Source organism: Calliphora vicina, chromosome 1 (genome assembly GCF_958450345.1).
Source record: "Calliphora vicina chromosome 1, idCalVici1.1, whole genome shotgun sequence".
NCBI lineage: Eukaryota > Metazoa > Arthropoda > Insecta > Diptera > Calliphoridae > Calliphora > Calliphora vicina.
The window spans coordinates 125,082,176-125,100,036 of record NC_088780.1 but is presented as its reverse complement, the minus strand read 5'-3'; the positions used below and the strand labels follow the sequence as shown (position 1 = coordinate 125,100,036).

The window sequence follows — 17,861 nt, the reverse complement described above, 5'->3', positions numbered from 1 at the left end:
TTGCTGTTGTGAATTTTGATTGGTGAAAAGTTTCCACAGTTTTGGTTGCTTTATACTAATTTATTATGTACACAGAGAAAACAGGAAGCAATTACTTACTAAATATTTTTGAATTCATGGTTTCTAGCAAAGTTGCTTAGAATAATCTTTTAAATTTTTTGTGCAAAAAAAATCGACCCTACTATACATATGTAAATATCTTTATATCTATCTTTAAATAGGTATATAGCCAATGTATTTCAATAACTCAAAACTCTGGTTTACCTTAAAGTACCGCATAAGTTCCATCTAATATTTTGGAGATAAATAGCAAGGCCCTGGGGACACAATGACACAGTCTATGAACAACAGCACCACAAAAAGCTTAAATTAATATTTTCGTATTCCCCTACATTATTTAATTTTTTTATTAAATAATGTATTGTATAAAAACAAGCAGGTGTATTCAATTACTAAAGATGGTTAGTTGTTGTATTCTTTCTGGCCATTGTAAGAAATATGGTATGAACGAACAAAAAAAAAAAATATTATTTAACAGCAGTTGTTGTATTTTTGGTAAGAGTATGATTGTAGTGTTGGTTGTTTTCTTCTTTTGTCCTTGACACATCTTTCCTATATGTATGTTATTATTGTTTTTTTTGTTTTGTTTTTCTTTTCTGGTTGTTTTTGTTTTACATTACCCTAAGGATTCATACTTAAATACGAGTACAATCACATGACAATGTTGGTTTTTGTTTTGTGGTTGTACGCGTTCTAGTTCAATTGCTGTTATTATATAGTTACACACTCTTCTTGTAGTAGGTACCATGTACAGTGTGGCCTAATCTTTATTTAATTTCAAAGCACGAATTTTGTGAAAAAGAAACTCTTAGAAAAAATTTACAACTTAGAGGCGGAAAACAACAAATTTCGGCAAGGCATCGGACCTTACCTGTTCCATTGTTGTTAAAACTTGTTACATAGGTTCTTTATGGTTATACAAAATTTGAAGTTGCTTAACTCTTTCAGAGACGGTTTCATGTTTATAAGACTACCCCATTCCAAGGTTTTTATGGAATTGGGTGGTTAGTTTATTAACCACCATGGCGGTTGGTATTAAAAATAATTATGATACAAATATTCGAAGTGTATAAATTAGTTTGGAAGCTAATGATTGTGGCTAAATGTTCTGACCAAAACACACGAAATAGTAAAGTAACACTGAATTTAATGAACAATAAACACTTTGTGCTATTTTTATGTTTTTTTTTGCAAAACTTTGCCGTCAGGGTTCTCTCTTTAATATATTAATATGTAAGGAGAGAAACTACTTTCATTTAGGACAATTTAGATCGTACAAAACACTGTCAAAAAAATTTGTGCTAAAAAATTGGTTACGCTATAGAAATTTTTAATTAGTTTTGGTTTGCCTTTATAGAGTTTCATGAATTAAATTTTATATATATCAAACTATCAAATGTGTCCAAAGTGGCATTTAATTGAATTATAAGAATTAAGTTTCATAACATCACTAACTGAAATTTTAACCACGTCTTTTATTTACTTATTCAAAGTTAGCCAAATGTTGCCATTTTCATATGAAGTGCTAAACATTTAAATTAAATACAAACAAGTAAGAGTTTTACATTCGCTTTTGCCTAATATTGATTACCCACCATCAATATGTGACAATAAAATATTTATTTCTTATATAGGGCTTATATAGGTGGTAGGGTCAATTATGGACCGATTCTCACAAAAGTTGGCAGACAGATTTAGGTTCATATAAATCTTGTTTGTGTCCATTTCAGCACAATATTGATTACACTGTGCAACAAATGAAGACATTTGGAAAAACACACGGTCATGGCAGTATAGGTTCGCCTCTACTACTAAAGGGTAATAAAACCATATACTGAAACTGAGTGGGACCTCAAAAATAGCTGTCATCAGTATTTGACCAACAGCTAATTCAGACTTGGTGACACCGCTTATCTATATATGGCAATAATATAGCTAATAGTTCATCAAACAATTTCGTGTACTTTTTTTTTTTTTAAAAAAAGGAAGAATATTTTTTTAAATTTGTTTTATAATAACTTACATGGACTCCCAATTATTCACTAAAATTCTGGCGAAACACAAATTATTAATTACCAAACCTTATCAACAGAGAGTAATTGTGGAACATTTCAAGCTGCTAGCTCCTTTCGTTTAGGCCCTATCATATTTTCAACAGATAGAGAGACGGAAGGACATAGCTAGTTCGTCCTAGAATCTTATGGGCACCCAGGTTCTACGACCAATGTTTATACCCCCTCCCCCCATCAAGGGTATAAAAATAACTAAACCCAGTGCTTGGTTAGAATTGACAACATTGACTATGTACCTTAAGTATTACGTCGATTTTTTTTTGTTCTCATTTGTATATATGTATGTGTACTTACAGCTGTAAGCGTTTTGTTGTTGTGTTGCACGTGTACATTGTGTGCCGAACAATCTGACATCAAGCAAAGTTTACGTTTAAAGTTTGTCATACCTTTTGTTTTAACGTTGTTTTCGTTGTTGTTGATTTTTTTTCCTACATTGTTGACAAAACATTATTGTTCTTGTGGACCCAGTGCGGCATACTTCACGGCTCCTTCTACATAGCTTTACTGTAACAATTACAACTACTACAAGCACATTTTTGTGAAGCAGTTGTTAACTGATGATATTATTATCATTTGTGTTTACTCGGTTGACCTCACACAATACCAAAATACAAAATACAAATGAGTAATTTTATATGCTTTTCTGCTTTATACCCTACACTTCTTTTAAATGGTTAATTATTTGGTTGGGTAATAAGTATATTTCAGTTTTCTCTTATAAAATATTAAAAGACTCAATGAAAGCTTTAAATGCCGATGTTTTAGTTTTAGTACTCAGTTGGCTATTATATATTAGTTTATTATAAATTAATATTAATTCAATACAAAAGCCTCAAAATAATATTTGAGTGGCTTTTGACAAAAGCTGCCATTCTGTCTAGCGAGACATTTTTTTATATATAATAATTTTATTTTAGTTATGATTCTGTCTTTTTAATACAAAAGCCTAAAGGATAATGAAAAAGTAATACTTCCTTTATATTACATTTTCATTATTTGTTTAATTATATCAGCTGTATGTGCATAATTAAAATTGTGACACTAACTAGTAGTACACTTCTCATTTAAAGAGTACGAAAAATTAGTACAAGGTTTTTATTTCAACATCTCTTGGCAATAATTAATTACGTGACAATTCTATTCAGCATGAATATTTGGACAAAAGAAATCTTAATTTTGTGGTTAAACAGAAAAAGCGTTTGATATTTTATTTTTCTTTTTACAAATTTGTAATTTTTGTTTAACTTTAATTGTTTTAATTCAACAACTAATGGACAGTACAAAAATGTATTCAATATTTCATTTATATAAAAAACATAGTTTTTTTTCTTTAGATAGTTAATTATACCCTACACCACCATTGTGGGGAGGATATATTGGGTTAGTGCTGATATTTGTAACATGCAGAAATAGTGTCCTAACACCCACCTTAAAGTATACCAATCTGCTCACTTTCTGAGTTGCTTAAGCAATGTCCGTCCGTCTCTCCGTCTGTCCGTCCGTCCTTCCAAATAAATCTTGTAATCAAACTACAGGTCGCAATTTTAAAGATAATTCGAGAAATTTGCACAAATTCTTATATTGCCATTATTTCTTCTAGCCCCAAATAACTGCCATATCTGAAGTTAAGCTCTCATAAATATCTTAATCATTAACATATCCAAACCAAATTCAACACAGATAAGTTTTATATAAGCTTAACTTGTACTAACAAATTTAGTACCGATCGGTCCATAGCTCCCATATAAGGCCCACTTCCGAAATTGACTTTAATTGAAAATCATAATCAAGGATGCTCTTGACATTCAAGTCCCCTATGTTGAGACTATCCAATATAATAGGTAGACCATGGAAACTAATCTTTCACATCCTAAAGTTATGGTAATTTAAAAGTAGAAACTTGAAAAAATATGCTTTGAAACTTAACAGAGTGTGTTCATTAGTTTGATATCTTAGAGATTAAATCCAACATATATAAGAGTGACTAGTTTTTGGACATTTTTGTAGCCAACCACTTTGCGGATAATTATATGGAGGTATACAAACTAAAATTTAACGATTTTTAAAATGTTTCAGTCAAATACAATTTTGACAATAGCATTTAAAAGATGTAATTTGCAACCGTACACATCTATCTTGTTGATGGCTGATCATCTTTTAAAAGTTTTGGAAGTTTTATGATGTTTTTATCGTCTTCTGTAAAATTTACCTTATACTCCTCAATACTTCAGTTGTAAATAATTTTGACATTATATTTTCACATTATACAACCACTTTGAAAAGTGGTTGTCCATGTAAACATTGTGTGCAGAGTACAGGTCGCAATTTTGAAATATTTCGATCAAATTTTTTAGCCCAAGGACCAAGCCTATTGAAACTGGCTGAAATCGGTCCATTATTTCACCTACCCCCATACAAATGTCCTTCCGAAATTGGACTTTATCGGTCATAAATGTTTAATTTATAAATGTATCTCCACAAATTGTGCTCCAAATAAGTTTTATATATACAAAATTCATGTCATCAAATTTTATTACGAGCGGTCCATAATTAGTCATAGCTCACATATAGACCCGCTTCCGAAAATCAATTAAAAATGTTGGTATACTCACAAAATTCAACATAGTAAACTTTTATATGGACATAAATCACACGACCTAATTTCATGTTGATCGGTCCATAATTGGTCATAGCCCCCATATAAGGCCCACAGTATGGTCAAGCCCGACCATACTTTCTTACTTGTTTATATATGTATCTCCACAAATTTCGCTCCAAATAAGTTTTATATACATATACAAAATTCATGTCACCAAATTTTGTTACGATCGGTCCATAATTAGTCATAGCTCCCATATAAAACCCAATTCAGAGTTTGGCCTTCTCCAAACTGTTACTCTGTCGTCCGATTGAAAGATACTTACAAACAATTTTACAAAATTAAATCTGAAGATTTCTGGAACGCAGTACTATTCTTAGATAATATTTTTCAATAATATTTTTTAATCGGACTGCAGAGTAACAGTTTGGAGAAGGCCAGACTCTGAATTGGAAAAGTACAATATAGTAAACACTGTCAAACATGGTGGAGAAGGGGTCATGTTGTGGGGTTGTATTGCTGTCCTGGTGTAGGAAGCTTAGTTTTCATCGACGGTTCAATGGACAAAACAGTGTACCTTAATATTTTAAAAGAAAACCTACAAACAATGCGCTCTAAAGTTAAAGCTTGGGAACATTTCTATTTTCAACAGTACAATGACCCCAAACACACAGCCCATGACGTCCGAATATGGATAGTGCATCCTGTTCCCCACATTCTCCCGACTCCTCTGTAATCACCTGACATGAATCCCATAGAACATCTGTGGGATAAATTGGCCGAAAGTGTAGAAAACACCATATTATTATTAATACTCAACTTAAAGATGTCCTGTTACAAGAATGGCAAAATATTGGAGCCGACGTCACCAAAAATTGGTCGATTCAATGCCAAGGCGATTAAAAGAAGTCATTAAAAAGATATGCTACTCCACAAAATATTAAACTATTAAAAAAACAATTTTCCTATTAAAAATTAGAAACTGTGTGAATATTTTTGTCCCCTAAAAATCGAACTTCGAAATATTAGTTAATTTTTTTTTCTGAAATGTGCCAACTTGTGTTTAGTTTTTCCATATATTTCAATAAGTTATATGTAAATAAATTGTTTTTTGAAAACCGTACGAAAGTTGTGGCCTGCGTTTAAAAAATATGGAAGATTAAAGATAAATCTGTATGATGTGTGAATATTTAAGTCCGGCACTGTATATGGTCGGGCTTGACTGACCATACTTTCTTACTTGTTTTTTTTATTTTATTGTTGCGATATTAAATGTTTTTAACATTTTTTTACAGATTTATTTCAAAAAATAAATTTTTTCTTAAAAAATCTAAAAAAAAATATATATTTTTTCAACAAAACTGTTATAAAAAACTTATTTTTTTTCATTTTCATATTTTCGTATTTCTTTTGTTTGACATTACATGAATTTTATAATTGAGAACGTATTTCCTGATTATACCTTATATCTCACGTTTAAACCAAAAATTATTCAATTATTCATGAATATGAATAATCAAAATGTTTGAATAACTGGTAAATAAGAAATTTGATTAATCAGGATGTTTAATTATTCCATAAATCGGACAGTCCTAGTTTTAAAATTTTAAATTAGTTTATTATCTCATTATTTAATTCTTCTAATGCTAAAAATCCGGCCAAATCGGTCCACATTTTTATAGGTTTTTTTTTAATCGGACAGTTATTTTATTTTTATTCAATTTCCATTATGAGAATATTGTACTGTATGACCCCAACAATGTTGTTCCAGAGTACAATACGTAACTGTACATAATTAATAAATGAACTCTGACAATAAGTTTATTACATAATAGGTACGTATACTTGATATGAAATCTAGAATGAGATAAATAACACTCATACGTATGTATGTACGAAGTCAACCATAATGAACGTAAATATTTCACTTCATTAATTTTAATGACAATGCATATTTATTTAATATAATATTCCTTCTTTCCTTCCTTCCTTAAATAATTACATTCTCATTTTATCACATAATTTCTTCTTCCAGGTACATATTTTCTATTATACGATTTTATTGATTATTTTGATAAAGATGAAGCAACATCATTGCCACGTGATAAATATTTAGAAATAATGAATAATATTTTTAATAAGGCCACACAAGCTGAACGAGAGGCGATCATATTTCAGGTAAGTTATTTGTATTTTCAAAATTAAATTAAATAGAATTAACTGAAACACAAAACATTATCATCACAATAAAACCATAAAATTTATAGGAAAATAAATTTTTAATAGTTAGTTGTATGCAACTGATATTGATTAAAAACGTATAAAAAAATAGGACTTTATATTTATGGAGGAGTATTTAAATACTTGCAAAAAATGTGAACATGAACATCAGAAATAAATTGCAATAGCTAAAATTTACAATACCCACGTTTCTCATAAATAAAATAATATACACACTTAGTTAGATACGTATGAATATTTATTTATTCCCATCTACAATTGTAAATTGTAAATTGTATGCAGTTTTTTATTTTGGTTTTCATTATTATTGCAAAAATGCAATTGCAATATATTTTAAAAAGTAGTCGTATGCTTTTTGTATTGGTATGTCCTTTTTTAAAGTTTATTATAGTTTTTTTTTTTTTTAATTTCATATATTGTGTATTGTTTGCAGCAGCATACACGCACAGTGGGGCAGAATCAAAATTTTTTTTTAAACGGCCAGTTCGATCGCGATAAAATTTGACAAGAGCATAGACAAGGAGCATTTGAGTTTAAGTTATTAAAATTAGTCCTACAAATACTCCGGGGTCTCAAAGTATGGTACCTTAGACATGTCAAATTTGTAAACAAGCGCCGTTTTTGCGTGCGTTCTTCATCTGTTATAATTTCCGAGTTATAGACATTTTAAAATTAAAATTTTAAAATTTTGCCATACCATGGTTCGCATTTTTTAATTCTTGACCGAATGTTGGTTATACAACTAAATTACCGATAATATACAAAAGATTTCAAAGCAATATCTATTATGGATCCAAAAATAAACGATTTTTAATTTAAAAATTCAAAAAATATTAGATTTTTTTAGGCGAAAAGGTGACTTAACTCTTTTTTTATTAAAACAAAGTTTCTTTAAGAACATATATCAATTTTATATAAAGCATCTTTATGGTCAATATTTCGCTCCTACGCCGTTCGCAATTTGACCTATTTCTTTATCAAAATTTCAACTTTGGTCCACATGTTCTAAAATACCAAAGGTGGAATCAGAAAACCGAAAGCAGCTTTGGAAACCTTGATATGTTCCCTATTTATCCCTCAAAGCCTTGAAAAAAATTTCAAGTCAATATCTCAATTAGCCGAGCGTTTTCTAAAAATATCAAAATCTTTGAAATCGGATGGGAAACAAAAAATGGTACGTGTTTAAAAATTTGACATGTTGAAGGTACCCGAATCCTCCATAGCGCCGCCCGGGAGTATTAGTAGGGTTCATTTTAATAACTTAAACTCGAATGCTCCTTGTCAATGCCCGTGTCAAATTTGATCCCGTCCGATCGGACTAGCCGTTTAGAAATGCCGGATTTATTTCCAACAAAATGTTGATTCTACCCCACTGTGCGCTGGAGGCACTTTTCTAGATTAAATTTATTATTTTTTTTATAAATTTCATATGCTTTTTTATCGCAATATGAGAATGTATTTTTTAATTTAATGTTTTGGTTAGACAATTTTTGATGGATTTGTATTTACTTTTCAAACAATGTATGTCCACTTGGAAGTTGTCTGCAAAAAATACCCCAGGATACTGGATAATATTTTAAATCAATTTTATTCGTATTAGATTCAGAAGGTTGTCGATGGGAAGATGTTGTAGTGATCATATTTTACCAAATACTTTTATTTTGTCCGGCAAACCCTTCGATGTTCCTTTTTATGCCATAATTTCAAAAATATGAAAAAATACCAAAAAATTGTTTATGTCTATTATTCAGCTCATCAATGGCTGACTCTAGCACATAGACTTTAGGAAAAATTGTCATAAATTGAAATAAACTTTCATTCACCTCTAAAACGCTCAATATGTAAAGTGTCCCAAAGAAATCTACAGCTACTTTATACAAAATTAAACAATTCCTATAATCCATTTAAAACTGCAAGACCATTAGCTGAATTGTATTTTTATTTCCCGCTTTAGTTTTTATAATTTTTTTACAGTTTCCTATCTATCTATTTTATTATTATTTTTTTTTCATTCTTGCAGCATCAATTTATTGCTTCCGCCTCTGACACTTAATTTTTTTTATCGAAATAAAAAAATATTTATACTCGTCGACATAAAAAAATAAAATTCTCATGTGATTTTATATTTAACAATACTTTTATTTCGTATTACTGCAAACACTCACAGAAATACACACATCCATGCTCAACCATTTACACATAAAGTTACAATAGTGACAGCAGGAAAGAGAAAACAAGGTTTTAAAAAGTACAGCAAATAAAAACTTCCCTTTTTCCGCAAAAATATAAAACAGGAATCGAACAGAACAGAAATATTTCAATTTAGAATGACGTTGATGATGACGTATTAGTCGCTATTGGCATTTTATAATTGAGATGTTTGTTGTCGTTCATTTAATTTGAAACAGTTTATTTGACAGAAATGCTGGATGCCAGTATACTTTAGTGCCTGGAAGCAGGCAATACAAATAAAATAAATTATGTGGAAGAAACTACTTCCTACTTTTGGAATATGCAGAAGTAGGCAAAGACAAATGAAGTAATTTGGTAAATTCAATAAATGCTATACGAATAAAATATTTGTATTATATGTTAGGGTGAATTATGGACCGATCGTCACAAAAGTTGGTAGAAAGATTTAGGTTCACATAAAATTGTATGCGGGCCAGGGACAAATGGTACTCGAATTTCGGAGTACTTAGAAATAATTTGTGCAAATATATTTATGGCTGTTCAAACAGTATTCAGTGGGGAAATTTCTATGGGGCTAGGTGGAATCATGAACCGATACTACAAATTTTCAATACTTAACAAACATTACACAGGTCAGCAGCAAAAAAAAGCTTCACTAACCACTATATAGATTTGATGCATCATGGTTTCCTAAGTAAAAATGGTAAATTTTTTTAATTCTATGGATAGATTTTTTTTAAATAATTTTTTTTTTTAAATTGTGAATTTTGTTAGATGTTTCTCCAGATAATTTATGATAACTCAAAAATGGTTAGACCGATATTATTGAATTAAACTTAGAAAAGTTCAAATTTACATAGCCTTTAATCTGTTAATATACTGTATTTTAATCGGATCAGTAGTTTCGGAGTTCTAATAACAAATTGAAGCAAAAAATATATTTTTTACATGAAAATATCTAATTTTTGTGTTAAAAAACTCATAAAATATTGAAAACGACAGAACTGTTCAGGTTTATATAAAAGCATATAATAGCAACAAAGTGAGATATCTATCATACAAATCGATTGATTCTTTTCGAATTTATTCACAATTAAGTGAATTGGCTCATTTTCACAAAATTTAACTTTATGTTTGATATACATAAAATTGAGTAGTTAATGTTCTTCTTTCGATTGATTGAATATTAAAAACATTTTCCCCATCCTATATGCAAATTTTCGTATATATGTATATTGCGTTTCAATCGGCTCAGTAGTTTCGGAGTTATAATAACAAATTCAAGCAAACAAATATGGTTTTTACGTGAAAATAGCTAATTTTTTTGTTTTAAAAAAATCATGAAAAATCGAAAACGGCAGAAATTGCTTTGATTGCAATTTCTGCCGTTTCGAATTTATTCATAATTAAGTGGATTCGGTTATTTTCACAAAATTGTATGTGCGTACAAGCGTGTACTTTGGGTATACATTTTACATGTTTTTTGTTTTTGTTAAAATTTTTGTTACAATAACAAAACACATGTAAAATGCGACAAAGTAATACACCTGAACAAATTATGCCGTTATCGATTTTTCATGTGTTTCTTAGAACACAAAAATTTGCTATTTTCACGTAAAAAAATATATTTTTGCTCTAATTTGTTAATATATAAATGGATTAAAGGTTATGTAAATTTGAACTTTTCGAAGTTTACTTCAATAATATCGGTCTAATCCTTTTTAAGTTATCATAAATTATGTGGAGAAACATCTAACAAAATTCACAATTTTAGAAAAAAAAAATTTAAATTTAAAATCATTCCATAGAATTAAAAAATTTTACCATTTTTGAACTACTGGAACCACAATACATCAAAATTGTGTAGAGGTTTAAAAGGCCTCCAAAATTTTTTCAATTTTGTTATCAACAGAAAGTATTTGTAGAAAATTTCAACATGCTAGGTCATCCAGTTTGGCACCTATCCTGTTTTTTCAACATAAAGACAGCCGGATAGACATAGATTGCCATAGAATCTTATGAGGACCCAGAATATGTATATACTTTTTGATTCTACGCATTAACAGTTTATCACTAATATAAAATTGAACAACTATTCAACAAATGTTCAGAATATTAAGATGTAACGAAGATATTAAGAAATCATTAAAAAGCAATATACATATCGTCACCTAAAATGCAAAATAATGTAACATCACTTTTCATAAGTTTATAGGAGAAGCAAAAAAGGATATAAAATGAAAACTATTTGAGATGACTCTAGAAATATATTTTATGAAAAAAAAATTTTCGTTATTGGTTGAATTTCAAATACAAAAATTATTGAAAAGATAATTTTCGTAATTGAAAACACATTTTTGTTATTTTTTGCGAAAATTATCTATTCAATAATTTTTGTATTTGAAATTCAACCAATAACGAAAATTGTATATTCAATTGTCAAAATAATGAAATTCAATAGAAAATATCAAGAAATTTTGTTTTTGAGCAAATGAATACTTGATTTAATTATGAAATAATTGAAACCAGTTCAATATGGGATAAATGTTTGAATTGAATTATAATTTTTTCTGTGTATTGTAATATGAAGTAGTGAATCGTAATCAATAATAAAATCAATTTCGAATTTTTTGATGATACGTTGTTTTGCATTTTAGGTGACAATATGTACATGGATATCGATAGAGGAAACAATGGATGAGAAAGAAAGAAATATAGGAAATGTCATGGTCTTCGAGCCCCAATGATAAACGCCGCGGTCTTAGCTAGAACAAATCATTCAACTATTGAAAGGCTTTTTGATAATTCTATTTAAATTTTGGAAGCAGCATTTCTTTAGATGTTGCTCCAAAAAACATTGCAATTTTTACCAAGAAATGACATATGCTCTCCATCGAGTTTTTGAAACATAATTCAAATGTTGGTATCTTCCGAATTTTTAAGCAACAGAATATCTTCGATTCTATATTCTAACTATAAATTCGATTGAAATTACTAAATTTATGGTATATGCAACTGTTTTATTAGTTTATTATTCATATTCAAAATAAGTTAAACGAAATTTTAATTTTATTTAACGAAGAAAATGTTACAAAATTAGATAACAACACATGTATTGAATATGTTTTTATATTCCCCTGAATATGGTCTCTCATCCCAAATTAGGTGACCCCTTGGAAGGATGTATAACATCGTAAACATAGCCTTAGGATTATCCAAAGTGTCATAGGGTAACATAGCCACGAGACGTTATTGTCAAAAGCCTAACTCTTGCAACAACAAAATACATGCTAGTCAATGTTTTTAGTATTTTAGTTTAACAAATCAGAGTGTCTCGTATCTATGTATAATAATGTGAAATACCGATATTAAAAATATCTGTTACTTACCATACACAGGTAACAGTTGTTACCTGTGAATGTTGAAAACTATAAAAGAACGACTTTTAACAGTTTGTTGAAATATGTGAAAGAACAACTTAAATGTAGCTGTTACTTGGTATAATCAGTAACAGTTGGATGTGTCAGAAGCTAAAATGCCTAAAAACCTACAAATTAGAGTAAATTAGTGATGTTTGAAAAATTGATTTCCCAAATTTATGAAAATGATAAAACGGTAAAAAATGGTTGTACCCACTCTTCATAAATTCAGAACTAATTAGATAGTAATATGTATAACAAAATTGAGAAATTTTCGAAAAGTGGAGTTAGACCTTTTAGTTTCTGACACATCCAGTTGTTACCAGTGATTAAATCACAGATATGGAAATATCGATCATTTCTACAACTTTCACGTACACACAGTTACTAAAGTATACGTACGATCGACTTTTTGGGACTTTTTTAAAAAATCATGAGTCATGAGAGAGTGAGTGAATGAATGAATGAGTAAGGCCTTGTATTTTTAAATACATATATAGATGTCTTTTAAAAAGGCCCAAAAAGTCGATCGTACGTATACTTTATTAGTAACTGTGTGTATACTTTATTAGTAACCATGTGTATAGAACAAATATTATTACATGGTGTTATTATTATGAACTAACACTTCTATTACAGCATCTTCTATCACCAATTATTTGCCCATTAATCGTATATATTCATGTATATTTTCATTTAATAATAATTATGGAAATAATAGCAACTAACTAATCACACATATGAATACATATGCAAATTTTATTTTAATGAAATACAACAGTCATTACGGCTAATTGCTCTTTTCAATTTTTAATATATTTTTAAATTGTTCAATTAATGTTTATATATGAAATTTGTTTAATATAAACCTATACAAAATACGATTTTTTTTTTAAATAATTTGTTTACAATGAGCGAAAACATAAACTAATTTAATTTTAATGGATAAATTATTCCAAACAATGAAACACATCTCTATTGTTAAAATAAATTGTTTTTAATTTTCTAATTTAAATGCAGATGAAAGTGGTATAACTCGAAAATATATCCAGTGATTTGCCAGAGCTCAAGGTGGTTTAGAATGGATTCTTTTTTTGCGAATAATTCGGTGTGTAGAAAAGTTGGTTACCTCGGGTCTAAATTGTTTTTGAATGAGCTAAAATTTCAGATAAGCACTTTATATACGTATTTGATATTTGGAACTAATGTTCCAAATAGCATGATAAAAATATAGAAGATAGTTTCAATCAAATAAGGTTTTTTGAAGTTTCCTTTACAAAAAGCATTGGCACATTCCTAAACAGCCCCAAACATGCCTGCGAGGACACATGCCTCGCCTCTATTTGGTCCTGCTAATACGCGGGCTACCAGCCTACGCCATCGGGTAGTTAATGTGACAACTGGATCATTGACTCCGGCGCGTAAGTATGGAAGTAATTGAGCTAGAGCCATCTGAGTGTGACTCTTGCTAACCAATATCGGTCGTCCGGTTGGTCCTACCTGAATTTATAATTCCAAAATTATTACAACAAAATACATGTTTAGGTTTAGGTACAGGTTTAGTTAAAACATCGGCTAACATTTTATCAGTTGGTAGATATTGCAATTTAATTATATTTTGTTCTATGGCATCCTTCACAAAATGATACTTGTAATGTATATGCTTAGTACGAGAATGATGAGCACCAAATTCTGCCATTCTTTGAGCACTTTGAGAATCTGTGTTTATCATCACTGGAGAGTGGTTGGAATAGCCAAGTTCATTCAAAATATACCTAAATATGAGGCTTCTTTAGTTGCTTCGGTAAGTGCCACATACTCAGCCTCTGCACTAGATGTTGCTACCACCTTTTGTTTCTTTGATTCCCAGGAAACGAGACCACCTGCGAGAAGAAAACAAAAACCAGATTGAGATTTTCTATCATTTACATCTTGAGCCCAATTTGCATCACAAAAACCAACAAGTGGTAAACCACATTTTCTATATGTGAGCACCGCATTTTTAGTATGACTTAAATATCTGATGATATGATATGCTGAATTAAGGTGTTGTTTACGCGGTTCCTTACAAAATTGCGATAGCATATTAACAGCACACGTTATATCAGGTCTACTATACAGTGACAGATAAAGTAAAGATCCAATAATTTCTTGATAAAACTTTTCATCAACTTTTTCTGCTTTATCTAACACAAATGATATGCAACCAATGCATCTAAAATATTTTACATCTGGTTTTTTGCCTGTCCACAACTCTTCTGGTGTTTTAGTACCACTTAACTTTGTCGGACAACGATTTCTTATATATCCCGATGTATTAATTAGTTCGGACCATAGACTCATAGGTAAACCAGATTCTATCATAAAGCAACGGGCCATTTCAACTAATGTTCTATTCATTCTTTCCGCGATACCGTTTTGCTGTGGTGTGTAACTTGCTGTCAACTGCCTTTTGATTCCATTTTCTTTCAAGAAATTTGTGAAATTCTGACTAACTAGTTCTGCGCCATTATCACTTCGTAAAATCTTGATTTTCTTTCCTGTTTGTGTTTCTGCCATCTTCTTAAATTCTTTGAATTTGTCTAAATACTGACTTTTGTTTCGAATAAAATATAGAAATACTTTTCGAGAATAGTCATCAATAAATGTTGCAAAGTACAAACTACCACCCATCGATTCAGTCTTCATTGGACCACAAAGATCTGTATGAACAAGCGTAAGTACTTCAGAAGTTGATTTCTCATTTTTATGAGGAAATGGCAAACAAGTTTGTTTAGCACGAATACATGGAACACAATTTATTCCAACATTTTTCAATTCAGGTAACCCTTTAACCATCTCATCTATCTTTAGTTTTCCTAATTGGTTCATATTTAGGTGACCGTATCTTTTATGCCATATCTCTGTTTTTGAATCACAAGATATTTCGGTTGTATGCATCATATTTTCGTTATTATTAAATAACTTGACATAATATAGGTTATCTTTTTTATTTCCTTCAATTATCTTGTCTCCTTCCTTATAAACTACTACTTCTGTTCCTTTCATAACAACCGTACAACCATTATCAGTCAATTTACTAGTTGATATAAGATTGCATCGTAAGTCGGGGACATACAGAGTGTTACATAGGCCTATGTCTTGCTTTTTTCCATTTGCATATACAGTTACTTTGACCTTTCCAATACCTTTTATGTTTAGTTGATTGTCATCTGCTAGTCTGATTTTACCACTAAACTGAAAATCTATATTTTCAAATAATGATATTTGGGTGCACATGTGAGATGACGCACCACTATCAATAATCCATGTTTCACAAGAACTAGTGAAAAAAGTTGCTTCTGTCGTGGTTACTAATACTTCATTGGAAATGCTATCTTTGGTTGCCTGTTCAACATATCGAGCGTTTTCACTAGTCTTACAGTCTCTAGCTTTGTGACCTTTTCTTCCACATCGAAAACATTTATAATTAAATTTATCTTTGGACATACCTTCTTCTTGATTTTTATAGTTATTTTGTTGATTATGGGATTTCTTTTTAAAAAACTTAGCTTTAAATGCTGAATTGCTTGCATCGTTATCATCCAGAAAAAGTTGATGAAAAGTTTTATCAAGAAATTATTGGATCTTTACTTTATCTGTCACTGTATAGTAGACCTGATATAACGTGTGCTGTTAATATGCTATCGCAATTTTGTAAGGAACCGCGTAAACAACACCTTAATTCAGCATATCATATCATCAGATATTTAAGTCATACTAAAAATGCGGTGCTCACATATAGAAAATGTGGTTTACCACTTGTTGGTTTTTGTGATGCAAATTGGGCTCAAGATGTAAATGATAGAAAATCTCAATCTGGTTTTTGTTTTCTTCTCGCAGGTGGTCTCGTTTCCTGGGAATCAAAGAAACAAAAGGTGGTAGCAACATCTAGTGCAGAGGCTGAGTATGTGGCACTTACCGAAGCAACTAAAGAAGCCTCATATTTAGGGTATATTTTGAATGAACTTGGCTATTCCAACCACTCTCCAGTGATGATAAACACAGATTCTCAAAGTGCTCAAAGAATGGCAGAATTTGGTGCTCATCATTCTCGTACTAAGCATATACATTACAAGTATCATTTTGTGAAGGATGCCATAGAACAAAATATAATTAAATTGCAATATCTACCAACTGATAAAATGTTAGCCGATGTTTTAACTAAACCTGTACCTAAACCTAAACATGTATTTTGTTGTAATAATTTTGGAATTATAAATTCATAATGTTGAGGAGGCATGTTGTTATATACTGTAAAATACTTTGTATTCAACATAATGAATTTGATCAAGTTTTTATTGTTAAATATGTTTTTTGTAAAATGAAAATTTTCGATCACTTCAAATATACTTTTCATACTTATTGTATCTATTTGGATAAACGTATCGCTGTTTCAATTACAATAGATATAAACGAGGTGCCCCACTTTGTGGCTTTGTGGTTCAGTCGTACTTGATTCAAAAGTTAAACTTATGAACACCATGGGAAATTTTTATTAAAATCTGGCTATTCGTTTAAAAGTTACAGTTTTATTTTAACTTTTTTTTCCAATTTGAAAATAAAGAGAGAATGAAATTTTTGCCATTTTTTATTTTCAAATAACGAAATTTTTAAAACGAGAAAATGTGTTCCAAAAACTGAGTTTTTTTTTAGAAAAATGTTTACTTTATCATGTGATAGTAAAAAAAACTTTGTTCATATTTTAGTAATATATAGGGTTATCAAAATATGGAGCTTTTTAGAGGATCGGTGCTTTTTTAGAATTTTTTACTCAAACCCAATTTTTTCTTTTATTTTTAAATTGGCAAAGTTTTAAATCAGCTCTACGCAACCTTGATCTGTCTTGAGTTAATGTAAGTAGCCTTGCAAGCGGGTTCGAATGATGATGTAATTTTGACAAATAAGCTTAACGAGTTTTTCTAAATTCGTCCTTGACCAAATACACATCTAATTCTCTGTGGATATTCTCAATGCTTATGTACCATGGATTGCGCCCTCTGTATGAGAACTTTTTATAAAATTCAAGCATCATTTCGGAAACGCAAAATCTTCAAGGCCTCTCGACTTCAATTCGAGTGGTACACAATTTCCCTGCTCTTGGTCTTCAAACTGTTTTAGTTGGCATAGGCGATCTTTGTTTTCCGTGTCAAAATCACCAATTTTTTATACCCTTCACCTTCGTGAGAAGGGTATATATAAGTTTGTTATTCCGTTTGTAGTTTCTACATTTTTCAT

The 17,861-nt window shown here is 30.0% G+C and overlaps 1 protein-coding gene across 1 annotated transcript in view; it reads left to right on the top strand.

Annotated features, from left to right (window-relative positions):
• The window catches only part of Ace (Acetylcholine esterase), a 146,814-nt gene that overhangs the window by 22,231 nt on the left and 106,722 nt on the right, over nucleotides 1-17,861 (top strand). Inside the window, exon 5 of the mRNA XM_065515739.1 lies at nucleotides 6,767-6,909. Coding sequence (XP_065371811.1) covers nucleotides 6,767-6,909 — 143 coding nt within the window. The remainder of the gene's footprint in view (nucleotides 1-6,766; nucleotides 6,910-17,861) is intronic.